Here is a 27,303-nt window from a genome sequence, read left to right on the forward strand (position 1 = left end):
GCTGAGTGGACTGCCATTTGTCAGAAATGGTGTAGGGTCTCCTGCTTGAGTGTGGAGGTTGATCTAGTCACTAGATGACTTATAAGGTCCCTTCCAATTCTGATTATCTGTTATCTGGTTGCATTCCTACCGCACAATTCTGGCCAGGTCAACATAACCGAACTATGGTTTGTGTGTTTATTATGATTTATGATGTCGGCCACCCCTGCCTGCCTTCATTAAACCACACTAAGCCTCCCACTTTTCTCCAAATTTAAAGACGTGTGAACTTCCATTCCACAATTCCCCGGGCCTGCATGTACTGGAGCAGGGCCGGAAACTACAACTCCCGAAAGCCTCTGCCAAGTAAGGCCGCCATCTTGCCTCCAGGCGTGCCATTTGCTCTCCGGGGAGCGGAAGCGGTCCGGCGCGATGACGTCACCGACGCCCTCCGTCTCCCATCTTCCTGCTCCTTTTCTCTCGCGTCGTCTCTGCCGCTCCTCCCTCTCCCCCAAACTTCCCACCGTGCTTTGCGACGGCAGGCGACGCCAGGAGGCCGTTAAGAGGCCGCTCGCGCCCGGGGCCGCTCGCGACGGGCCTCCCTCCCTCTCTATCTCTCTGTCTCTGTCTCTCTCTCCCCCCCCGCCGTTTCCAAGGAGACGCGAGGCCCTCCGCCGCCATGTCGGCCCAGGCCCAGATGCGAGCGCTGCTCGACCAGCTGATGGGCACGGCCCGGGACGGTGAGTTGGGGCGGGCGAGACGGGGGCCTGCAGGAAGGAAGGAAGGAAGGAAGGAGAGCAAAGAAGGAAGGCCGCGCCCTCCGGGCCCGGCGTGGACGCTTTCGAGGCCTGGACGAGGCGACCCGCCGCCGCCTCCCCTCCTTTTCGTCGCCCTTCGCTTCGCATTCGCCCCTCATAAACGTCACCTTCCCCCCCCGGTCCCCGTCCGCCTTTGCTGGGCTTCCCTGCTTGGCCCGACGGGGTGTTTCCGCCCCTTGACAGGGACGCCATTGCTTCTATATGCGGCCCCCCACCCATATATCTATATCCCCCCCCCACCCCAAATAACGCTGTTGATTTTGGGCTTCCACTGAGGGTGACTCCCCGAACGCCTTAGGGGCTGGGGGAAGGCTGTGTGGAGGAGGATCAGCGCCCAGGAACTTCCCTTTAAAAAAAAAATTAGAAAAGATATTTATTTTTATTTATTTTAATTTTGGGGGTCGGGGGGGGGAGCTTTGTAATTTCACAGATTACCTGGCTGGAGCCCTTGGGTTGGTTTCTGCCTGAGGGAAGGGGAAAATAAACCCCGCTCAGCCTAAAATGCCAGCCTTGGGGGTTTGATGTAAGTCGAAGAAATAAACAACAAATCCAAGCGATCTAAACGGAAGATTTAAACAAATTAAGGGGGGGGGGGAGGAAAAGCCACCCAGTGTCACCCTTATAGGAAAGATGGGTGGTATTAAAAAAAAAAAAACGTAACCAGTCCACCCATCCATCCATCTATAAAAGCTCCTGGTTGCTGCAGGGGAATTTGAATTTGTCCCTTGAAAAGAGGAGGGTCCCCTTCTGCTTGATTTGGGGGGCATTAATTAGGCTGGCTAAGCAGAGCTTCCCAATCCAGAGGCAGTGTAGACAGTTAGTCCTCGACTTACGGCCAACAATTGTGCACAACGTTTCCGTTGCTAAGCAAGACAGTTAAATAAATAAGAATAACCTTTCTTGCCACTGTCATTAAATGAATCGCTGAAGTTAAGTTAGCAACACAAGGCTGTTCAGTGAATCTTTCAATTTCGTTGTAGACCTGTGCATTGACGATGCACCTTTTGATTTGACTTGAATCTGGCTTTCTCCATTGACTTTGCTCGTCTGAAGGTCGCAAAGGGGGATGCCGTGACCCAGGGGACATGGCAACCGTCATAAATAGGAACCAGTTGCCAAGCGTCCGAGTTTTTGATCACGGGACCGTGGGGATGCTGCTAACAGTCGTAAGTGTGAGAAATGTGCCATTGTGACTTTGAACAGTCACTAAACAAATTGGATGTAAGTCGAGGACTGCCTGTACTTCAGAACAGTGAAATGTTGGAGGAGCAGGAAAGCTGCTGTTTCGATGCTCTTCTGATATGTGCTTTCCAACAGGCATTGTGGTAACAACAAAATGCCCAGAAATGGACTTTAGCCTTTGGCAAAAGTTCTTGTTTGGGTTACGCAGGCCATCTTTAGCAAAAGGAAACTAAATATGAGAGCAAAACAAAGCCAGCTTTTGAATGGCAAACCAGTCAGGCCGGTTTGGTAGAGCAGCAGCCTGGCCAGCGTTGGTGGCCTTGGTCCTAGTAACGTGGGTGGCAAAATGGTTTTCAGCTCAGCTCCTGGTGACAGGTGCTCAAGCAGGATAGACAAGTCCCCGGCACCTGCGTCATCCCCATCTTCTTGCTACCCGAGTCCAGCTACCTGCTCAAGCAGGTGGGGTTCTTGATGTAACACCTGATGCCTGGAAACATCTGCTCAGTGATATAAAACATTGGTACAGATGGTATGAAGGGGACAATCAGGCTTTGGAAATAACATGGGGTTTGGTGTATGCTGTGCATTTATAGGGCTTTCTGGAAAGCATTGGCAGGGAATACATATACGAACACCGATTTTTTATAACTTGGACAGTTGACGCTGCCTATAAGACATAAGGCTTTACACCCCAGATACGTCGGCTAGAACTCTGCATCATGAGTTGAAAGCCCGACTTTTCTGGTTTTACGTGGTGAGGCTTTTCTTTTGTAGACTCGCCTGTAGACGTAAGGCTTCATGTGTAAAAACAAACAAACATGAAGGTAGGCCTGTTCTGCATGGAAACAGGGCCTTAGTATGTGCCCCAGAAATATATACATATATATATATATATATTTCCCTTGAAAAGCTGTGCATTCCTGACAAAGTTGGTATCTGCTTCCCTACTGGAAATCAGCCACTGAAAGTCTGGCACCTTTGCAAAACCCTACAGATAACTTTTTGCACTTGGTTTCGTAAATGAATAAAGTGCTCGTTCTTTCTGTGTAATTTGAGTTGTTTTTTTTAATTGCTTCCCATATTTTTATTTCATACAAACTGAACAATTGTGGCCCCTCTATTTTATTTATAAAGGTTCAGTGTATCTTTGCCTGCCTACATCAATCTGCAAGGGAGTTGCAGAAAAGCCTCATGTTCATCGAGCCGTGAGTCACAACCAATTTTTAAAGCTGTTATAACAAAAAAAAGTGTTTGCTGATTTTTTTCACAAGTAACTTTAAAAGTATAGTTTAGAAAAGAAGGAAAGAGAGAGAGAAAAAAAAAAACATTTTTAGTAGACACAACCGGATGCTTGCAAATCCTGATCTATAGTCATACACAGACTAGCTTTTTAAAGAACAGTTGTCACATACCATTACCACTTTGCCTTTACTTTTTATGTATCATTCCCCTGACTTCCTTACTGCAGGTTTGGGCAAGAAAACTTTTCCTTTAAAACTTTTCAACAGCGGGCATAAAATTCTGCAGCTGAGGTCTTGAAGAATGCAGATGGGTATTGTATGTGTTGGAGCTCGCAGTGTGTATCAACTAATATTTTTTTTTTTTTTTGCTTGTTTTAAATGGCTCTCAAGTGAGGGTGGGAAAAGGGAGGCATAAGACAATTATCACTTTTTAGAGGAAAGTCTGGTAGCCTTTAGACATTCAATGTGTTTTAATACGTATGAATCATCAGTACTTAATAAAAAGACACTTGATTCATAAATGGCTACCTAGTAAAATTTCTGGGTGTGATTCACGGCCTTCAGCTAGAATGGGTTTTGGTTTTCCGAGCCTTTGTTTTCTCCGTAGAAAAGATCTTCCGTGGTCTGGACCCAGATTGTGTGTGGGTTTTTTATGTAAATATCGTGACTTGTGGATGTAATTATGGTCAGCACCATATTAAGTGGTGCACATGATATGAAATGCTGTGCATAGTTTGATTCTCAGCTGTGAAAGTAAGACCAAAAAAAAAAAATCTATAACTTTTTAACGCTTTTATTAATTTTCCGATCCGTTCTGGGGTTCGTGAATGATTTTTATCTGCATTAATGAGGTGAAATAAAACGTACTGCCATTTGCCCTGCTTCATCGACATGTAACAATATTTCATATTTATAATGGAAAATGAATTTCAGGAGATGAAACCAGACAAAGGGTGAAGTTTACAGACGAACGGGTCTGCAAGAGCCATCTTCTGGACTGTTGTCCTCATGATATTTTAGCAGGGACGGTAAGTCCTCTTTCTCATGGCCCCCACCTTGGTCACTCTTTTATGTCAGCGTTCCTCAGCCTGCTCCCTTCACCACATTGAGTTGCCGCTCCCCAGATTTCCCAGTAGTTGTGGCTAGTGGCCACGATGGATAGAGGCACGGAGAGTCCTCGGCTCACGACCACAATTGAGCCCGGAATTTCTGTTGCTAAGCGAGACGGTTAAGTGAGTTTGTTCCCATTTTATGACTTTTCTTGCCACGGTTAAGTGAAAATGGTTTCCCCATTGAGTTTGCTTTTCAGAAGGATTGCAAAAAGGGATGACATGACCCCGGGACATTGGAGATGTCATAAAATAGGAACCAGTTGCCAAGTGTCCGAATGTTGATCACATGACCGTGCAAATGCTGCAACAGTCATAAGTGTGAAAAATGGTCATGTCACTTTTTTTCAGTGCTTGTAACCTTGAATGGTCACTAAACAAACAGAAAAAAAGTATAGATGTCGCATTGCAAGCTCTGATGCCTGAGAAATATGAACTTTTAAACATTTTCAACTTAAACTTGCATACTTTGAAGTACTAACTTTAAAGCGTTTAAGTTATTTGTTACAAAGGTAATGGAATGTGATATGACAATATTAAAACATTTTTAAAAGGCAATAAAAGTATAATGAGGCCATCACAATTTGAGGAAATGTAAAAAAAAATAATTTGTTGCTGCTGCTGATAGAGGAAGAAGTGGCCTTTTAGGAAGCAGGAGGAGCTCAAATCCTACCATATCAAGTGAGCCGCAACCCACAAGAGATATGCAGCTCTTTGTAATATGATGCTGTCTGTTTGGGTCACATGGAGCTTTGGGATCATTTTCAAAAGTGGTTTTGTGCATGTGTGTTCCAGTATTCTAATTAAATGATCTAAAGTGAGAAATATACATCGCAGAGGAACTCTATAAAATTGTGTTCTATAATCCTGTGTTTTAGTTGAAATTACAGTTCCCTAGTTTTGTACTTTTCATCAGTATTGAGACTTCTCAGTATGGCTATTTTGTAGCAAAATACCTATTCTGTACTCTTCTGTACGCTTTGGACTATGAAACAAATTGAGCAGCTGGTTATAATTGATTCATTTGCTAATCACTAGTGGTTGCATCTTTTGAATGTGGTGATACACTGGATTTTCAGATGATATTGTCTCCTTTTTTTTTCTTTTCTTCTTCAATAGCGTATGGACCTTGGAGAGTGTACAAAGATTCATGATTTGGCCCTGAGAGCAGATTACGAGATTGCCAGTAAAGAGAGGGACCTGTTCTTTGAGCTGGATGTAAGTGCTTTCCATTCTGATAATAGTAAACAGACACAAGAACAGGCAGCCCTTTGATATCTCTGTTATGTACTATTATTGCAGTAGGTTGTGGCTGTTAGATTATTACTTGTTACTTTATTGTAATGAGACGAATATAAAAGGCAGTCATTTACGACTAAATTATGCTAGGAAGCTTCAAGGGCTTTTCTGCAGAGTAAAGATAGTGCAAATTATTCTGTGCTTGTTGCAGGCTCATCCTTTTCAGTCTGACACAGCTCTAACAGGTTACCTTCTAGCATATGTCAGGATGGGTATTGAGAAGTAGAAGTATTTTTGTTCTGTGTGAATCGGCTATAGATTGACCCCTTCTTCCCAGAAGAGTGGAGACTGTTAATTCAGTAGTTCATCCTGCTCAGCTGAGCCTCTTCAAATTCCAAATACTGTACTATGATTTAAAAACTTGGTTATCTGTGTCAACTTTGGAGAGAGTCTGAATCCTTCATGCTTTAAAAGCTAAAATTTTACCTAAGTGTATTCACCTTTCTGTTGTCGCTGTATTCTATTAATCCGGAAGTCTCCAAACATGGCAACTTTAAGACTTGTGGACTTCAACTCCCAGAATTCTCCAGCCAGCATAGCTACTGGTTGGAGAATTCTGGGAGTTGAAGTCCACAAGTCTTAAAGTTGCCAAGTTTGGGGACCCCTGTATTAATCATAACCAAAATTATAAAGTTGTAATAATGGTGCTGCAACGTTGTTCTTCCTGTTTCTTGTTTCCTGTTCTTCAGAAGAAAATCTCTTGTTTTCCATTTCTTTAATTACCTCTTTTTGAAGTGGCTTGTTGAAGTGGCAACAAGAAGTAAAGAGAAATAAGGCTCTGCATTTTCAAATGGGCCTTTCATGCTGCCTTCATCCCTTGATTTTTATCACTGAAATAAGGGTGTGCAAAGAATGGCTTTCTAACATTAGCACTGTCTGTTTCTGTACAATCAGGCGATGGACCACTTGGAATCTTTCATTGCTGAGTGTGATCGAAGAACAGAACTGGCTAAAAAACGACTTGCAGAGACCCAGGAGGAAATCAGCGCTGAAGTGGCTGCCAAGGTATTTCTGTGGTGCGGTTGTGCTCTTGGTGAAATGGCGAGACTCTTGAAATTCACAGTCTTGTAACTGGCTGTTGTGTAAACCACCTTCTGGTGGTTATCTATACAAACCCCATTTAGGTGGTCTTAGGGTGGTTGTTTCAGTTGGCAATCTAGGCTTAACATCTATATGAAAACCTCTGAGATAACTAAGAGCTGGAAATATCACAGATGTTGTAAGCCCCTTTGAAATTCCTTTAGAAATATAGAAACTAGATTTAAAGGTCAATTAAAGAGCATAGCTGCATGTTCAGTATTTACATTGGGGATAACATTAGTTTATCCAAGAGATTGTGTGGAGAATTGCTCTTATCTGTTCTATTCATGCTTCACGTGCTAAATAAAGAAAGCAAGCTTTTACATTATATAATAATGGCTTCACTTACTAGTTTTACTTTTGTCTCATGGCTTTCTGCCAATTCATTACAAAACTAAAGATGCATTGGTTGAACCAGAAGACTAAAAATGAACGTAGTTTCTCTTAAACCTGCCAGAACTTCAAAAAATAAAACTACTTCTACGTGAGATGCTTGATTTGCCTTGAGTCCTTCAAAGTTGCAGTCGGATCAAGCTCTTTAATGTGACAGAAGAGGAAAATTATTATTAACCCCAATAGGGTGTGATGCTATGAATCACATTTAAGATAAATTAGTTGGATTTTTGTTCAACTTAAACTAAAAATTGGTTTGATTTGATTTTATGTCCTTGATCTACCTATTATTTTGATATGGATCCCCTGGCACGGCATTCCAGGTTTGGGAATGGCACTGAGTCCTAAACTGACGATATATTCCTCCTTGGATAATTAAAAAAAAATCCATTTGCTTGATAAGTTATTGTCCCAAAGGTGCTTTTTCAGGAGGCAACTGGACTTCCTTGTTTTTTCTTTTGAAGACGTTTCGCTTCTCATCCAAGAAGCTTCTTCAGCTCTGACTGGATGGTGCGGAATGGAAGGATTTATATTCCTTGCAGACAGCTGGTCATTTGCATCCTTTTTAGAGAGTCGTTGAGAGTCGGTTTATCTGTGTCCTCAGGGTCACCTGAGTGGTTCTCCTGGTTCCTGTAGTCTGCAGTTGTTCCTTTGGAAATCCATTCCTTGATTAGTTATTGCTTTTTATTGTTTTATATTGATTTTTTAATCTATGTAAGCTACCTGGAATCACTGAGGGTGAGTCACATCACATTGTCTTCAATCAGATAAATGACCCCAAACCCATGTCTGTTCTTTAGGCAGAGAAAGTACACGAACTCAATGAAGACATTGGGAAGCTTCTGGCTAAAGCTGAGCAGTTAGGAGCTGAAGGGAATGTGGATGAATCCCAGAAGATCCTGATGGAAGTGGACAAAGTCCGTGCAAAGAAGAAAGAAGCGGAGGTTTGTTCTTTCTGAACTGAATATGCAGATTTACTGCTTTGTTTATCCCGAGGAAGTCTAGGACATCACTAGCCAAGCAAAACAGGTTTATTATCTCAGTTGAAAAATGGAGAAGGAAATTGTAACATTTATCTTCTCTTTGACTAACACAGCTTCCTAGATTAGAGTAGTGTCGCTAGTATTTGTGATGTGCTGCAAGGTAACGATGAGTCATTGGCTAAGGTGGGGCTAAGAAAGACAGAAAAGTGAGCAATGGGCGTTTTAATTTTAACCTCTTTCTGATCTTCGATAGGAGGAATACCGCAATTCTATGCCTGCATCCAGTTTCCAGCAACAGAAGCTGCGTGTTTGTGAGGTCTGTTCCGCATACCTTGGTCTCCATGACAACGACCGTCGCCTTGCTGATCACTTTGGGGGCAAATTGCATTTGGGCTTCATTCAGATCCGTGAGAAATTGGACCAGTTGCGGGTAAGGGCTGTGGTTACTCAGGGGTAAAGTACTCTTGTAGGAAAAGAGCCTTAAAATAGCTGGAGAGTTTGACATTTGGGTAGACACCATGTTGGTAAATCAGTGTTTGAGCTTTCTCTTGTTCTTTAAAACCTACAATGGGTGACTAGCCCATGTCAGACAATCTTTTAGAATAGGGAGAGTTTTATGTACACACGATTAAGTTCACAGGTGTGTACCTTGATTTTACTCTGCTAAGTAAAATTCTTAATACTGTAATGTATGTGTGAAATGACCTAATTGATGTGAGATGTTTTATTTAGTTCCATGGTTGTCATCAAGTAAACAGCCCTGTGTGAGTCAGACCTGTTAATTAGAATTAACTAATTTGACCCTCCTGTTTAATTGTTGCCTTTGTCTGTGGGATAAATCCGTAGGTTGAAGCCAGAAACTTGATATTATCAACAGGGAAGTCTATTATTCTTCTAAATAAACACTTCTAGTACTTCTCATTTTGAGGGGTGACTTAAGGTACTGTACAGTGGAGCCTCGGGTCGCGACCGTAATCAGTTTCCAGGCTCTGGTCACGACCCGATTTGGTCATGTCCAGAAGCACGACTGACTGCACATGTCCACAGTCAAAAAAGATGGCAGCGAAGGAGAAATTGGCGCGGAAAGGAAATCTTTCTGTACCGATTTTGTTTGCCACCCGATTTTTGAATCCTGACCTGATTCAAAAATCGGGTGGATTTCTTATTTGCTACCTGATTTGGTTATGAACAGGAGCATTCGCGACCCAAAGTTCCACTGTATATAAAACCGATACTTCATCAGCAAATAAACTTGTAAAATCTGAGTGTGGGTGATGTTTCTGTCACTGCTTTGCCTCCAGTTTTGTACTGTGCAAGCTGCATGTGAGAAGCATCGTGTTCTTTCTGGTAAAGAAATTAAAGACTGATCAGGGTAACATTAACGTTGGTATCAGAATGCTAGTCTGTAGAAGAAGAGGATGCTGATCATCTAGTATTCTGAGTTTTCTTGGTGCCTCAAAAACTAAGTTGCTGATAGGATCATTTTCTTCATGCTTGAGTGTTTGATATTTTGGCAAATTATTCCTACTCCCACTACTCTCTGCCTTGATACATTCCTTGTTTCAAATTAATCTCTGCAACTCTCTCCTAATTTGCTTATTGGTTGTTGGGTAAAGATGTTAGTCCTGAAACTGTTGATGAGAACATTATCTCATTTATTGAGGTTTGTGGACCCAATATATTAGAAATATATCAGGATATACTAACATTGCGATGTACTAAGATAATGATGTGTATTCAGAGAGTAATCTTAAATGGTTTTTACATACTAACTACTTGGTGCTATTTTTAAGAAGCCGGAAACTTTTTCTAACCTTTTGCTGCTGCTTTTAAGTTTAACGGGTCACTTATTATTTGGGGACAGAGGATGATGTCACCAGCTGTCTTTGAATGAGTCCTCCTTGCTCTCTGCGGGAATCCTTTTGATATACAGGCCGCTCACATTTGACAATGTTTTTTGTCTCACTCTAGAAAACCGTAGCTGAAAAACAGGAGAAGAGGAATCAGGACCGGTTGAGAAGGAGAGAAGAAAGAGAGCGAGAAGAACGTGTGGGACAACGGTGAGGAATTGCAGAGGAGAAGCACGTGGCTTCATGGCACAGTGGCATAAGAGGTCTTCTGCTCTGCCAAGAGCTTAAAGAAATAACACGGTAGAAACTGGCCTATGTTTGGTCCCCAGGCAGTGCAGACATTGGAGCCCTTGTGCCTTCCTTAAGTTATTAGAATTTGGAAATAGAAGGAGGAAGTGGAAGAGGAAGGAAGGAAGGAAAGAAAAGTTCAAATAGCTGCCCAAAGTAGAATAAGAGGGCTGCTTGACAGAAGATGAAAAGTGTTGATTAAACATCTCTTTCGCCACGATTTAGAATGTACTTTTATCATCCTTTGCCAAATTCATTCTCAACCTTTTCAGCGTGTTACCTTCTGGGGTCTTAAAAGTATATGACGCTTTTTAAAGCAAAGAATTCTGCTACATCAGAACACGCTCATAACTGTGCTTGCATATTGTCTCCAGCTTTTAAAAAAAACAATGCTGTTCCTTTTTTTCTAGATCTGGATCAAGAAATCGAGATCGCAGAAGGTAAGAGAGCTTGTATGTGTGAGAGAAGGGTACGTTTGTGTGTATATATATATACATTTGAGGGGATGGTCCTGCATTTCAGATGAGTCCTTGATAGCTTTTGGCAGCTGTCCACTTGCAGCTTTTCTCCAGACACAAAACAGAAATGTCCCCCCCAATTGTAAAATATCTGGAGGCATATCAGTAAGCAATTGGAATACTACTTTGCAAAGTTTTAGTTGTAACCTCAGTCTTTGGACATAATGACTCGTATGTACATTCCGATGATTTTCTTTTTTTTTTTAAAACAAGTTTTATTAGTTTTTAAAACACACAAATTATCATTATTCATTACATGTTTAAACCTTTTTCCCTTGTAAATTTAACAAGTCAGATAAATTATGATTCTGTTTTAAACCATTTCCATATAATATACCAAAACCTCTTATTCAATTTCTCTTTACTTCTCCTTATTCTTATTCAATATCATTATTATTATTTCATCTGTTTCTTTCTGACTTAGTTACCATTATTCTCATTCTATATTTCTACAAGTTTTTACCAATTCTCCCCCAAAAAGACATATACACACAACACACAAAACATAAAAAAATATCTTTTGGAAAGTAACTTGGACCCAGGTGTCTCTCTCTTCATGGACTTCAATTATATTCATGCTCATCTTACATATCATTACTTATTTTATTTACCATTCTAAGCCTTCTATATTAACTTCTCCACATATTTCACACTTCTTAATTCTACCTTAATTAATCATCTTAGTTTAAATCATTATATTTGTATCTTTTGTCCATTTTTATCATCCCTTTGTCTCATCCCTTATGAAAAAAAAAGAAAATCAGTTTCTCCTGAAATCATTAATCAGAGTATGATGCCTTTCTATCTCCCCCTAAGTTAATCAAATTAATCTTTAAAATAATATCTAATACCCAATCAGATTTTGCTTGGTACATTCTATCTAACTAATACATCCAACACAATTAAGTGCATAATTAGAGAATAAATCCAAATATTAAAAAGAAATACTATAATAAAAATTTCATAATAACATCAATACCATAATTTTATTAAACTCTTTAATTAAAACAATATTCTAAACCCTCCTATTATTAAGTTTTAAAACCAATCATTTTTAAACATTTTAACATTTTAATCTCTTATCAACTCTTAAACCATTGCAATACTACCATCTCATCTTATGTACCTTGCAAAATCTTTTTACTTTATCCATTATCCATAAAAATTCCTTTTTTCCATTTAATTTCAAAACGTTGTAGCTTTTCTCCACCTTTTCCTTTCTTTCTTTTCCCAACAAACCTTTCTACCCCCTTCTTCTAGCCTCTGCCTTACCGGCTTCCCTTCTCTGTCGTATTTCTTTTCCCCTTTGTTTACAATCATCATATTGGTTTTGCACTTTATTTTTCCCTTTCTTAAATGTTTTTTAGATCTTAAGTCCTTAAATCCTTTAGTTTTCTTCTTTTTTCTTCTTTTCTTTTCTTTCTCTCTTCTTTTTTCTGGATCAAATTCTGAGATTCATTAAAGATGGCTCCTTCCTTTCTTTCTTGTTCCTCTGCTGTCTTCATCTGTTGTAATTTTTGTTGATAATTAGTAAGCGCCATTTCTAAGAAAAGGAAAGCTTCTTCCACACCATTTCTTAGTTCCTCAACAGAAAGAGCCATTATAAATCTTTCTTTTCTTTTCTCCTTCTTTCTTCTTACAACAACCAGAATATTCAAAAGAAAATAAAAAAGATAAAACAGTCCCAAAGTTATCAATCAGTCCAAACCAAGGCAGAGTTCTCACTTTCTCCTTCTGGGGTGATATCAATCAAAGAGAAGGAAAGTCCAAATCTGTTTAAAGTCTTGTTACAATATATTCTAGTCTTCAAATCCTTAAGGCATCTGCTCCAACGAATCTTAGCATACAAATATTTTCTTTTTAATCCTCTCTCTTCCCACTCATCGCTTAAAACCAATTTCCACCTAAAAAAATAGGTTTCTTAATATCCAGTTATTTATTCCGTAGGAAAAGAGGGAAAGCTATCCTTTCAGCACCTTAAAGCAGCCGCTTTTTTTCCTCTTCTGGCAGGTATTATTCAGAAAGTCATACTTTTCAGGAATTTTATTAAATATGTCTTAGAGTCCTAGGAGCCAAGAAAAACTTTCTCCTCTCAATCACTTTCTCCACTTCCTCTTGCGCATTCTTACCCGGCTGCCAGCTTCTTTGTGGCGGCCATTACGGACCGCCGCTGCACCGTCCTGGGAAAAGGGGTTCTGCCGGCCAGGAGGGGTCTGCAGCACCCCCAAACCCTTCTCCGGATCCCCTACCTTCAGCTGCCCCTGCAGGGCAGCCTAGCTCCCACCCGGCTGGGTCGGAGCCCCAAAAACGGCTAGCGCGGCAGGATCGCGCAGCCGCAAATCCCTGCCGCGCGGCCGACAAACCGGAAGTTTTTTTCATTCCGATGATTTTCTTGTAGAAGTCTCTGTATAATTGTGGTTCACAGGCATAAAGTCACCCAGAAGTACTGTAAGCCAGAGCTAAAAGGGCATGGGGTAAAAAAAAAACTAAGCCCTTCCATTCTGCCATTAATTTATGTGGACTCTAATCTGAAAGTCATTTAAATCATTGCTTAATAAAGACCCAACTGTAAAAGAGGCGATTTATTTATTTAATTTGTAAATTGCTGAATACCATAAGAGAATAAAGGGGAAAGAATAAAATGTGGTTTTTCTGTGAACTTAAGATCCTTAAGGACGGCCTTTTCATCCATATCAAAACACTCTTGATACTCATCGTTTATTGGTTCCGGGAGGTGGGATGAGCACCAAAAACAATGAGTACCAAACAATTTTTTTCTCATAAGGAATAATGTAGTGTGTCACAAGGCAGCCAACACTGTCAAGATCTAGCTTTTGTGTTGAGTTTTTGTGTCAAACAAACGATGAGTAGCAGGACATAATTTTCATGTCAAAATGTGTTGAGTACCAAATCCAAAGCAGTTGAGCGCCAAGGTACCACTGTACTTGGTAATTTGGTGTTCAAGGTACAACATTGGTGTAGTTGTGTGATAAAATACAGTCAAGCACCTGTTATCTTCTTAGAGGGAAAGTCAGGCATAAATAATACGTGTACTGTATGTGAAAAGAAACAGGTCATCCAGTCACTCTTAATGGAGAACTCTTTGATGTGGCTGGACTGACTTTTGTTTTTCAATCTTCCCGCTGCAGATCGCGATCCCGAGAGCGGAGGCGACGACGTTCCCGCTCCCTTTCCCGTGAGAAGCGTAAATCCCGTTCCAAGTCTCGGGAACGTGAGAGGCACCGGCGCCACCGCAGCCGTTCCCGAAGTCACAGTCGGGGTCACCGACGTGGATCCAGAGACAGGACCTCTAAGCATAAGTATGGCCAGCATTTCTCACTGCCACTTTGCGGGGATGGCGTGTTTTGCTTGGAGTTTAGCCAGAGGAAACACATTATAGCTGAAAGGAAACCAGCATACATTTAGAAATGAAGATGCTAGTTTCTAAGGCCCCCAGGGATTATGTTGGGTTTAAAAATGTGGTTGCCATGATGCAAAGAATCAGGGAAGGACGAGCTCTCGTTTTTCTCCTTCGTGAATAGAATAGAATAGAATAGAATAGAATAGAATAGAATAGAATAGAATAGAATATGCAGACATTTCATCCATTTCAAAGACCGCAAGCTCCAGCAGCCATTTTGAATTCTTTTGCCAGACCTGCAAATTCTGTTTTCCCCAATGTAAGGGAAGACTTCCCTCCTTCTTCAAACCACTTTTGCTTCTGCTAAAGGCATGCTGCTCACTTAGGGAATAATTGACATATTGCTATCAGGAAGGTGTTTGTTAGCATTTCTAAAAACGTTCAGAGAGGCATGTACATGGATGCACAAAAGTGGCCCAAACTGGCAGTCTTTTAATATAGAACGTAACTAATGATTTGATACCAAGTTTAATCCAAATTAGGAACAAAAAACGATATTGAGAATGGATCTAGTTTCTAGTTTACACCTAATAATTCCGTTTAATACTTCCCATTCTATCTCTTATAGAAGGAAAAGTTTAAGAGAAGTAATTTATTTCCCCGCATACAAGTTAACCACACTTCTTTGAAAATCTTATTTACCTAATGATAAAGTGGATTTGTAACCTCACCCATTAGAAGAGTGAGTGAAAATTGAGTATTTATCCCTTTTCTTTGCACAGAAAGGAGGATTGAAAACTAGGGATATTATAACATGTGTGGAAACAGTTAACTGGTGGTTGAGATACTAAATTCATTTTTTAAATCTGTCTTAAACATGAACAATAAAGAAAAGAAGTTTGGACAATTAGGAAATGAGGAAGACCCTGTAATTACTATTACTCTAAAGAGCAGGTAAGGGAAGACTTCAGAAAACTCGAATGTACTATAGCTCATAAAGTGCCCCCCAGGGGCAAAAATTGCATGGAGAATATTTTCTGGAAAAATGGGAAATGCCAGAAACCAGGAGAGAAAATAACAGATTGAAAAAAACTCCCTGATTCTTTAAAAAAAATCATCTGCTGCAATTTCTTAAAAATTCAGCATCTTCGAAAGAAACAGTATCTGGCAGGTGCAAAAGTATATATAAGAGGCGGTGCTGGATAAATAAATCATAATATTTATGGATGTGGAACTCTTCCCGTCCTTTTGTTGCTTTTGCAATAGAGATGTAAGTCCATTTTTGCATTCCAGAATCCTGAAAGCTTTAGTCAAGGACTGGAGTTGTTTGGAGGGAGGGGGGGATCTGTGTTTTAACTTCATGGAGCAAGGTTACACCCAAGTCTAAAAGAGTCCTTCTCAGGTAAAGCTTTTGGGGCAAAACTTCGGGAGCAGAATACCTTTGTTTTCAGCTCTTAGGTCCATAGCAGCTTCAATGTAACGAGCCACTGGAATAATTAAAAAAGAAGTGAAAATTCTGTATCCTGTAAGGTCATCTCCTTTAGATACTTTCATATCCTGTTCTTTTATTGACCCCATAATCCCTTGCAGGATGGAGTCTGGGCAACTGAATGGAGCTGAGTGTTTACTGGCCGGGTGCCCTTCCTATTGCCAATGTGGAGTTTTATTCAGATATTTTCTCGTTGTGCCCAGAGAGAGAAATATCTGCCTCTACCTAGGGTCGAACTTATTGTGAGGCAAGAGCTCCACCTCTAGGCCACCACACCACTTTAGGTACCTTCAAACGCTAGCTAGAAACGGTGGGGTTTATCCTAATTCATTTGGAGACCCCTCCTGCTAGGGAAGAGTCATTGATGGTCTTGAATGAAGACTATCGCCCTGGAGTCCCAAAGTAACCATTCCCATTTTAAGTAGTCCTCGATTTAACAACCATTTGAAGTTAACAACGGCAGTCAAAAGAGGGACTCCTCCGACGGTCACAGCCTCCTCACCATCCTGTGATCCAAATTGGTTCCCCTGGCAACCAGCATGCGTTTCCAAAGATGGCAGGATCCTGGGAACATGTGACCGTATCAGCCAGTTTCTGACAGGCGGAGTCAAATGGGGGAAGTTGGATTTGCTTAACCCCGCGATTCACTTAGCAACTGCAAGTGAGCCATTGGAAAACCGTGGCAGAGAAAGTTGTAATATTGGGCACGGATCACTTAACAGCCACCTTGCTTAGCGATGGAAATTCCAGCTCCAGTTGTCGCAAGTCAAGGACTACCTGTAGCTTCATACCTTGTGTCCTCTTCCCACCTTTTAGCAGTGGACAGATGGCATATTCCAACCCCATGTGATAAACCAGGGTTGAGAGAAAAGGGAGATTGCTGACTTGGGTGAGGAGAATAGAATCAATCCAGGTTTATAGACCGAGACTGTAGCAATCAGGCTGGCGTTGAAGTCGGCTAGCACTAGCACTTTGCAAGTTCACAAATGCTGAAGAAGGAATCTTAACTACCTTCAGAATTCCTGACTCTTATTTTTCTTCCTGTTTTTTTTTTTCTTCTCCCTCCTCTGTTTGAGCACTAACATCATTGTTTGTGCTTTTCTCTGGGTGGCAGTATGGATTGGACTCAGAAGGAGAGGGCAAGTGACTTTATTATCGTAAGGGGAGAGAGGTTGGGCCATTCATAAAACTGGCTTGCCTAGCGATTCCTTGACCGAGCCAACCTTGGAGAGCTCCTTTGGTAAGCTGGGTTTTAGGGTCAAGAGGGGAAGCCGTTGAAGAACGCTGTCTGGTACATGTCTGTGGAGATTCTCAGTCATCCAGGTCATAGTTGCCTCAACGGTGTCTTTTTTGGACTTCAAAAGGCAACTGGAAGAAGAAGTAATTTTGCTTCTCATCCAGAAAGCTTTATCAGTTGAACGGATGAAGCTTCTTGGATGAGAAGCGAAACAACTTCTTCCTTAAAATACAGCCCAGTTGCCTTTTGAAGACAAAAAAAAAGGCACCTTTGAGACAGTGACTGGTACAGATTGAAAGGAAATGGAATGTAAAATGTGTAGCAAAGAACAAGTTATAGTATGGTCGGCTACTAACCAGAGCAGTAGAAGAATGGGTGATAATGTATAGAATATCATAAAATTCCTCTGTATTTGATGTGATGCAGAGTGGGGGGGTGGGGGGCGGAATCTCCTTGGTGCTAATGTCACCATCAAATCTTAGGTTATGAATGCATTAAAACAAGATTGAATTGTGTTTAGTTCTGCAAGGCTGGCTGGGAATCCCAGCAGTCACAGAAGCAAATTTATTAATTACCAATCTCACTTTGGAAACAATTATGACGCTTCGTTCTGTTCAGATTCTAAGGCTTTTCTCATGCTTATCCTTATTGCCAGTTTTTATTTCCTGGACATGAATGGTTCCTTGATAAAAGCCATAAAGATTTATGTCTTACTTTTCAGTGAACGTTTTAAGGAATTTGCTTTTGACTCCATCCATTGCTACAAAGTTGGAGGGATGGGATTAATTTATATCCCAATAAATCAAGGCCACCACCCTCTCTCTGAATGGCATTCCTGTGTAGGAGAATGTCATCATTTAAGAATTGACGTTCTCTTAAATCTGGATTTTGAAGCATTCTGCTGATGCACCAAAATCGGCTCTGTGTGGAGAACCTGAATTATATTTGGAGAGTTCTTATGCGATTCACCTATTCTTTTGTGTTGCTTGGCCATTCCTTTGGGGAAGATGTGCTACATTTCAAACAAAACCAGCCTTTGAATTCTTATCTCCTTTGAGACCAATTTAGATAGTGCTGACTGAGGATTCATCACCCCTTCCTGCCTGTCCACAGAAATGTGATTTTCTTTCCCCCCCATCAACCAGCCAGGTCCAGAAAGGAGAATTGACAGAGAAATCTACAGCTCCTTCTCTTGGCCACCTTTGGTGTATGTTTAGATTGAACTGCATTGCCTTTGTAGTGGACCCTTTATGACGTTGCTCGCTTTGTACTTCAGATCCTCTAGGGATCGGTCTTCAAGAGAGAAATCGCGGGACCGGGAGAAGAAAGAGAAGAGCTCATCTGAACGGCGGCACGAGAGCACCAATGGCAAATCTCGCTCCAAGAGGTCGGAGGAGAGAGAAGCCGGCGAGATCTGAATTCCCTTCTTGTACTGTAAATAGCCTGGAGAAGCATTCTACACAGCCCAAATCTCTCATTTATATTAATGGAAGACAGCACATCCTTTTGTAGTTCTGAATTTCTATCCTTTCCGCAGCTAGCAATGACAGTTCCCTGCCATTGACCAAAACTTGGTTTTTATTCAGCCTAAACAGACCCAGCAGCCAGGGTTCCACCCACATGAATACTTTAAGCAGAACTCAGCTGCTGGGAGGCAATCCTATCAGAAGGATTACAGTCTGCTTTTAAGAAAGAAAGGGGGGAAAAAGTACCCTCACCTGCTCACTTTACAGCATCACTTGCATTTCTGTTGCAAATTTAAGTTTATACCCGAATTGAAAGAACCTCAGAAATGGTGGTGCCCTTGGCCTCTCTTCTAAACCCCTTTAATTTGGGGATTTCCACCCCTGTATTTGAAACATTCAACCCTCTGTAAACAAGTCAGTAGTTTAATTGACATGCACCCTGGTTGTAATTTGGGGACAATTGCTCTCAACTGGATAGGGTTTGGTTTTGGGGTTACTGTATCTCTGTAGTCTGGTGAAGTTAACACAGCATTCTAATTTAAATGAAGGTTAACTGGATTATTTTGCTCATTGCTCTGCTCTTTGGTGTAGTTTTTGAACAGCTTGCCTATTTTTCAGCCTACTTGCTTTCTGAATTTGGTTCACATGTCCTAATTTGTCACTTAACAAAGAGAGTCATCCAAGACTCGCTGGGCAGGTGATTTCCCCCAGAAATGTACTGGATTGGTGAACAAATTGTGTAGTGCTGCACTTAGGAGCTGCACTTTGCTTGATAAATGTAAACATTGGTTGGAAAAAACCTGGGATAATGGACCATAATCTGCTATTGCTCTGCTCTGCTTGAGAGTTACAACACTTGAATTTTGACAAATGACCACCGAAAGCAGATAAAAGTTAAAAGTAGTCACCCCCACGTCTGGTGAACTGGGAGAAACTCTTGTTCCATTTCTGTATCTCCTCCCCTTCGCCCCCTTTTTGGCTTCATCCCCCCCAAAATTGCAGGGATTAAAGGGATTCTCCTAACCCTAAGGCACAATTTAGAGTTGTCTTTCCTCTTCTGCTATGGCTGCTGCTTTTTTCTGATGACACGCATGGATGATCTTCTTCATGTGTCGTATATTGATTGATTGGATAGAGGAAGCAGCCACCAGAGAGGCATTTACTGTGCAGAGGGGACTCCACCTCTGGTGAAAGAATCTCCCACAGCCACAGAGATGCCATTGGGACAGATCGTTCCCGGGAATGTTTAAATATTAAAATACACCCCTCCTCCCACCTCGAAAGGTTGATGGGTCCAGGGAAAGAAAGCGGCCAGGCAAATCACATTAAATGTACAAAGCATCTCAGGATTTTTATCTTCGGTATTTTAGCGGTTTGATCCTAACAGCACTTGCCCCCCCCCCCCCAGTTTTCCCCACCCCTCATGTCCCTCCCCATGTCTTTTGAGGAGTTTTGGTCTAAGTAACAAACATGTAATTCAAGTGCTGTTGTCCTGCCAGTCTGATTCACATTAAAAGCTTACCTTTGTGGCTTGCAGTGATCTAATTTGAGGGTGGCACCTATGTTGTCTTGGAAAAACAAAAGCCCTAACCACATTAGCACAGAGTAAGAGAAATGTGCTGAAACATGGGTCTGGGGCCATACAATGAGTGTCTTTAGCCCAGAGTTGCTCTCTCTCTGTATTTACACATTCCTGAATTGTGAACATTCGGTAGAAGGCTGGGTCAGTATCTCTGTTGTATTATAACAAGGACCAGCCATCAAAATGGGCTGTCGGTCTGCAGTACCTCACAGCTTCATAGAACATCTGTATCGGGGGTTTCCATCCTTGGTGACTTTAAGACCCCTGGACTTCAACTCCCAGAATTCCCCAGCCAGCCAACATGGCTGGCTGGGGAATTCTGGAAGTTGAAGCCCACATGTTTTAAAGTCACCAAGTTTGGACACCCCTGATCTATATAAAAGAGTCTTGAGAGTTGGAAGTAGGTTGGAAGGAGAAAGCTACCACTTTAGCTGAAAAATGTAAAAATTCCAGTTACCTGATTTTTGCCTACACATGTAACTTTATATGCTTTTTTGTTTGTTTGGAGGATGAATTAATCATTCCACTTCAATTAGATTGGCATCCTGGCATGTTAGTTTCCATTAAATTCTGTTTGAAGAGGAATCCTTTTGTATGTATTGTTGCTCATCATCGTGGGCCTTGCCCAGGTCTGCTAACTCCATGCTGGTAGCTCTTGATATTTTGCCCCAGTGATCTTATGGGTCCATCCTACATATTTACTATAAGGCTCCTGAAAATAACCAGTGCTCTGAATTGATGATGTCATGGGCTCTTGTTTAGTGCAAGAACCTGTATTCAACATTCCAGGCAGGATTGCTTCCTCCTTTTCCTTCCCTTCCCACTTCTTTTTATCTTCCTTTCCTTTCCCTTCCCTTCTCTTTTTTCTTTTCTTTTCTTTGAGAAGGGGACCCAACCCGACCCTTGCTTTGGAAGTAGCTCATTATTGGTTTCACTCCCACTCTTTATAGAGATGATACAAAAATGGTAGCTTTTGTTGTTGGAAAACCCTTGTATTTTTGGTAACTTTATCCAGGATTGCTTTTGTTTGGCTTATATTTTCAGTTTCCCCCCATAATCAGTTTGGTTGGTTGGAGCAGTAGAGAAGAAGAAGAGAAAGAGGTACTTTATTAAAAGAAGAAGAAGTAAGGTATAGAGGGGATCCAGGTAGTTCATGAACATTTCTAAAGGCCTGGCAAGGATTGCGTATGAACATCTTTTCTTTTTTTTTAAATCGTATAAATTCCAGCATTGAGGATTTGCAGTTATGGAAACAGCACACGTCTGGAGCTCAAATGAGTTTATAATCTTTTAAGCTCAGCTTTTTACATTCAGCTACTGTGCATTTTATTCGTATTCTGGCCAACTGTGTATAGCCAATAGCAGATGTTCCATCAGTAGTGCCCGTAAGGGAAGACAGATAAGATCTAGAATTGATCCTGTTTCTTAACAGCCTGACTGACGGAGTAGTCGGAGGTGGGCTTTCAACCTTCCAGCTGTATTTTGGGTTCATGTGTTACCAATTCTCTGCTATGTAACTGATTCCCTAACAAGTCTGAGGAGTGATTAAAACCTTGTTGGGACCGCCATGATGATTTGTCCATTCATGCTACCACTGCTTTGTTGGATCTTCATTCACACTTGTAGGACTGCTTGGAAGCTGCTCTCCTTCCCTTCTGACCCTCTGCCCAGGACAGGTTCAGGAGATGAGTTGAGGTCATTCTACAAAGGGAAGGGACTCCGGTGACTCCCTCGACAAAATGAGTCACATTCCTTCTAAGTGTCAAACCAAAGTATCAAACCTTCCACTCACTGCAGCAACAAAAATTGCGCTCTGGCGTTCCAGCAGGTGGCATTCAATCCTCTATAATATCTACCAAGTGCAAAGTGGCACTCTCAGTCTTAACATGCCTTATCATAGCCCTATATATGGCCTGCTGTGTCTTATTACATAATAAATATATTAGAAAAGGTATTAACGTAAGATTGTTCTGATCAGCCCAGATACGGAGACAGATAACATGTTACCTTCACCCTAGTATTGGCTTCTCAATAGTTTCTTGGATAGACAGACCATGGTTGGCTGGAGTCAACCTGACAAGCCAAGCTAATTGTGACGAGTATCAAATGTCCCGTTCTATTTATCGCAAACAGCTAAAATCTGTAGAATTTAGTTTATTCATGGCCTTATTCATACAGTCACTGGGAGGGGGGAATAGCGTGTGTGTGTGTGTGTGTGTGTCCTTAATTGGCTAAATAAAAATCTCATTTCTTCAGAAAAGGTTGGATAAGAAGCTACTTGAATAATTCTTACCAAGGCAGATATAATTGATGGAATAAATACATGTATAACCTCCACTTCTCAGTATAAATAAGTCTTGGGTGGTTTATGAAACAAGATGATGAAGCAAAAATGGAAACATAAGCCACAAACCTATAAACTTCACCATAGTTGTAAATGGGCCCATGTTCAGTTGTAAAATGAACCAGGACTCCTAAAAACAGATTTGGGTGGGGTGGGTTTACATTGCTACCTGATACATCCCTGAAAAATGCATTAAAACAAGCATGCAGGATTCATACATGTCCATCAATTCATAAATGGCCTCGTAGGAAAATAGCACACGAATCCTCAAGCTATTTTAGCACCTATTCTGAGAAATTTCTATGCAGTGAGTGGAAGGTAGACCTCATACAGATTCAAAATGGGACTCAACAGATTAGTAGCTGCGTTAAAACAAAGCTTGCCTCAGTTTAAAACTCTTAAATTTTAACTTGACGTTTTGTCACTTGAGGATAATCCCTCGTATCCTTGTAGTGTTATGGGTGAAAACTTCCTATTTTGTTTGAATAAAATAATGTAACGCCTCTTCAACTATCTTGTAAAAGGCTCTTATGCTGTAATTAAATAATTGGGTATTTCTCTGCTTACCCTTGGAATTAGATTTTCCAGTCTGCATATTGAATAGTGAATTAGTTGATGCTTCTTTTGAGTCCCGAAGCCAGAAGATTTTAATTTGAACTGACATTCTTTCATTGACTGGATTCAGACATCTGGCTGAGCCAAACTCTGCCTCATTTGGCTTTGATTTCATGTAGTACATGAGCACTGTCCCTGTGGTTGTGTAAACCATGGTTTATATAGCATGGCATATCATGTGAGCCCAGCAAACTAGTCTGTTCAATAGCGCAGCCTTTTTCAAAATGAGATTTTGAACCTCCAAGAGGATGGACGGAGTCCTTTCTGAACAAGCCTACCAGTTTGATGGAAAAATCTGCAGAATGTGAAGCATTGCAGTGGTTCCAGAAGTCTACAAAGCCTTGAATATACTTTTTTTTCTTTAAAGAAAAAAAAAAGTTCCTGCACATTTTAACTCCGCTGTTTATTGCCAACTATAGGGAGCAGTGCTTATCTCTATTTCAAGGCCATTGAGCTAGCACTGTCTCTGAGGACATTTTTGTGATCATGTGACCAGGATAACATCACAAAGCGCCGTTACCTTCCCACTAAAGTGGTACCTATTTATCTACTTACATTTGCATGCTTTGGAATTGCTAGGTTGAAAAGAGCTGAGATAAGGACTGGAGCTCACCCCGTCACGCGGCACTTGGGTCTCAGACTTGGGTTGCTGGCTTTCCAGTCTTAACCACTGAGCCACTGCACACACACCCCAAACCCCCCCAAAAAAGGCAAATTAAACCCTATTATATTTGATTCGGTTCAAAGCAAAAGTTACACTCCACCACTTTGTTCCAGAATTAGAGGGTAACGAACACAACGCGCTTTTGCAAGCAGCATTTTAAGAACATCTTCATTGAGTTGAGGCAAATGCTTTCTGAACAGAACCCAGATTTTCTGTTATGCAAACATTAACCAGCTCCTCCTCCCCGTTAGAAACGCAGCCTTATGTTTTATTTACAGCACTTTTCTGCTGAAGTGGTTCTGTGACACGCAAGGTTTTATTTTATTGGACACCTAGTTTGAAATTTAATAACAAGATGGCATTCTTGGCCCCACCGCACCCCATGAAATCATTAAAAATTTCTGAGATTGGAAACGTGGCTAAAGAGCAGTGTCGACTCAAGCAGCTGGATTTCAACTTCCAGAATTCTGCTCCAGAAAACCCCCCACCTGCTACTGAATTGCTAAGGAGGAGGAGGGGGGGTTTTCTTTAGTAGCTTGATCTAGTGGGCAAGCATGTACTAACTCTGTGGTTTCTTCCCCAAACCCCAAAAACTTTAACCTTAGACGGTCTACTTTTGACCTCACCCCTTTCCCAAGAGGTCTGTAGGGGGCGTGCATAAGCGCATCAACGTGCCTACCGTCCCTGTCCTATTGATTCTTTTTATTTTTCTTATATGTACCCATTTCGTGTATTCATAACTATGTATATACTTATACCTATTATCTTGTAAGCGATTCACAAATCAAAATAAATAAATAAAATAAAAGTTTTATGAGTTGACACGCAACACTCCTGACTTTACAGATATCACATCTGGCATGTTAATAAGGTTTTCTAACTGGCAGCAGTTGGTTACCTGATTGGAAACCTTGTCAATGACACTTGGTTTCTCCTAAGCTCAATTGGGCAGCTGATTTGATGTATTCCGGTCCCACCACCACCCCTGCTTTGTAATAGATGTGACATGTCATAAAATGTCCCTGCCTCCCCCTTCTTCTTTGCATGTGGCTTTCTGCATCCTGTCTACAGGCTGATTTGATGTGAGAGCTCTCGTGCCACAAGTCTGTAGCCATCTGAGCAAAGAGACAAGGAGATGGAAGGTAGCTGACCTAGGCTGGCTGGCTGGCTGGCTGGATATAACTTTGATGGATTAATATAGAGATAATCTTGGAGAGAGAGAAGGAAGAGAGTGTGTATGAGAGAGAAGAAAAAGAAGAAAAGGAAGGAAGGAAGGAAAGAGAGAAAAAGAAAAAAGAAGGAAGGAAGGAAAGAGGGAGAAAGAAAAAGAAAGAAAAGAAAGAAAGAAGAAAGAAAGAAAGAAAGAAAAAAAAAGAGAAGCGAGAAAGGGACCTAGGTTGAATGAGCAACCATTTTCAGAGTACACAATATTCAACACAATTTGACTTCAAACACATTGCTTTTTAATGCTCAGCGTCACACTTTAATTGAGTGAAGTTTGTCAGTTCAACTGAGGACCAGGCATGCTGCAACCTTTTTTTTTTGCAAATATGAATGCACTCTGACTGCTGAAAACTGAAGAAGCCATTTCTTGCCATTTTAAAACAGGAAGGTGGTGGAAACAGCGTAAGGTCTAAAATCAACTTACCACAATAACTTTTTTAAAAAAATCAAATAAACTACTTCATCCATTTGGGAGATGTAACTTTATCTACTCTGACCAAAGATTGACCCCCTGGTTCAGTCCAGAATTATTTGGTTAAAGTGGTGGCCATGTACAGTTGCAGAATAAATAAATAAAATTTCTAGCATTCCAGTCGCTGGGTATTGAACCACTAGCACATCTGGAGAATGCCAAGAAGAGGAAGCCAATCAAATACCCAATGTCTACGTAATATCTGTTTGTCCAAAGCATGCCTGATGATTACCAAAGAACAGGAAAACAGGTTAAATAGGGGTAGACAAAGCATGTAAGCTGAACTTTGATAGACAATATCTTGTTAGTAACATCTGGATCCAGCCCAATTATGCATCATCAGCAAACTGGTTGGCTTTCTGTGTTTGAACCTAGGGTCACTGATTCCTAAAAAGTTGTGAATTTTAAAATAACCAGCTAGCCATCAATTAATTATATGAAGCAGAATGGAATCAAGTAGTTTTCAGCCCATGGAGACGAATTTTTCCTTGCTCCAAAACAGTGGTCGCCAACCAGTGGGCGGTGGCACACTGGTGGTCCATGAGAAAATTTTGGTGGGTTGCAGAGAAATCTCACCCCCAGAGCACCCCCCCAAAGCAATTTATCCAGGCTGCGCAGAAACACAAGGCTGTGCTGCCCACATGGCTCGTGGGAACCCTCCCTGCCCACTCACTCCTTACTTGGCAAACTTGCCTGCTAAATTGCTATTTTTCCTTTTTCCGACCATCAGCTGGGAGATTTAGATTAGATAGGAAGCAGGAAATTTCTTGTTTTCTAGCTAGTCTTTAGATCTTCGGCTCTGCTTTTGGGCACAGCCGAACCTCCCTTAGGACTGAAGGTTCTGTTATTCAGTGCAGACTCACGGCAAGCAAATTTTATGTGACAGACTGAGCTAGCCGATGCCCCCCCCAATATAGTTTATTAAATATTTTTAAACTCAACCCCCCTCCCCCCCCCCCCCCTCCCCCCTATATATTCTCCTCCTTTATTTTCCCCCCACTCCCCCCCCTTTTCCCCCCCCCTTCCCTTGCCCCCTGAGTTTGTTGCTGCAAATAATTTATGTGACAAACTGAGCCAGCCCAAAGCCAAGATAGATCACTGAATGATTCAGTGATCAACTCAATCTGCCTGCCTGCTTTGCCTGATTTTGGGTAAAAGTTGCTCTTTTTTAAATAAAAAATTCAATATTTATATAAATATTTATAATATTTACATACAAGCCATACCCAGCCAGTTACGACCACCAAGCCACACCCACAAATTAGGCCACACCCACAGAACCTGTTAGTGGTCCCTGGGATTTAAAATTATGAGTTTGGTGGTCCCTGAGGTCCAAAAGGTTGGCGATCCCTGATCCAAAAGACCAAACAGGTCTGGTTTCATTCACCATACTAACTCTGTGGATGGATATGATTGTGAAATGAAAAAAAAGGAAACTGGATAAAATAAAAGCATGGGAAAAAGAAAACTCTTGATAAAATTAAAAATAAAAACCCTTTTGCATGAATGATTTAAGACATGTTTTACTGTATTTCCAACTTATTAGATAGATAAAGGTAACAGCTTGCTTAGCAACTTCCTAAGAGACCTTCCATAAATGAAAACAAGACCTGCTTCAGATAACAGAGGCTTGTTTTTATTAAAAGTAAAATCTTTACCCAAACTGTCTTGACCTGCACGTTCAAATCCACTGGAAATGGACCTACAAATGTGCCAAAGGAATAATTTTTTAAAAAATTGAGCAAGATGCCTACAAAATGAATTGTGCGCTGCACTGATGTTACGTAGTTGGGTAATGAAACATCTTCAAGAAAACCACCAAGCTCAGAGAGCATCAGGTTCCCCAGAGTTCAGCCTTGAGTTACAAATATTCTCTCCTATTGGCACTGGGATATAAATAGAGAGGAAACCCCACTCCCTCTAGCACTGATGAGGCTACCTAGGTAGGTAATGAAATGTCTGCAAGAAAACCACCAATCCCGGAGAGCAATGGGGACCTCACCGTTCAACCCTGAGCTATAGATATTCTATGCTTTTGGAATCCTAAGTCTGAATTGATTGAATGGAGTCCAAGCTAGTTGACTTTTCACATCGAAAGGGAGGTGGTTT

At 41.2% G+C, this 27,303-nt stretch overlaps 2 protein-coding genes across 6 annotated transcripts in view; both read left to right on the plus strand.

Annotated features, from left to right (window-relative positions):
* Positions 1 to 27,303, plus strand: part of ANTKMT (adenine nucleotide translocase lysine methyltransferase) — a 144,937-nt gene that overhangs the window by 56,053 nt on the left and 61,581 nt on the right. The gene's annotated exons all lie outside the window — the stretch shown is intronic.
* LUC7L (LUC7 like) lies at positions 505 to 21,443 on the plus strand. Of its 5 annotated transcripts, none has more exons than XR_015750867.1 (12): positions 505 to 719; positions 4,154 to 4,248; positions 5,449 to 5,547; positions 6,523 to 6,633; positions 7,902 to 8,045; positions 8,338 to 8,514; positions 10,056 to 10,144; positions 10,633 to 10,662; positions 13,890 to 14,060; positions 14,992 to 15,055; positions 16,705 to 16,830; positions 18,104 to 21,443. XR_015750867.1 is itself a non-coding variant. In XM_087973206.1 (11 exons), the coding sequence occupies exons 4-11, from the start codon at positions 5,452 to 5,454 to the stop codon at positions 18,243 to 18,245; spliced, it is 960 nt and encodes a 319-aa protein (XP_087829332.1). In that variant the 5' UTR covers positions 505 to 719; positions 3,114 to 3,184; positions 4,154 to 4,248; positions 5,449 to 5,451; the 3' UTR covers positions 18,246 to 21,443. The 5 variants fall into 5 exon arrangements, 3 of the variants coding, with proteins under 3 accessions (XP_087829332.1, XP_026536549.2, XP_026536546.2); XR_015750868.1 differs by having other exon boundaries at positions 15,395 to 16,830; positions 18,104 to 18,242; XM_087973206.1 differs by lacking the exons at positions 14,992 to 15,055; positions 16,705 to 16,830 and adding an exon at positions 3,114 to 3,184.

This window comes from Notechis scutatus, chromosome 12, assembly GCF_049901735.1.
Source record: "Notechis scutatus isolate UNSWTSFEM ecotype Mainland chromosome 12, rNotScu1.2, whole genome shotgun sequence".
Classification (NCBI taxonomy): domain Eukaryota; kingdom Metazoa; phylum Chordata; class Lepidosauria; order Squamata; family Elapidae; genus Notechis; species Notechis scutatus.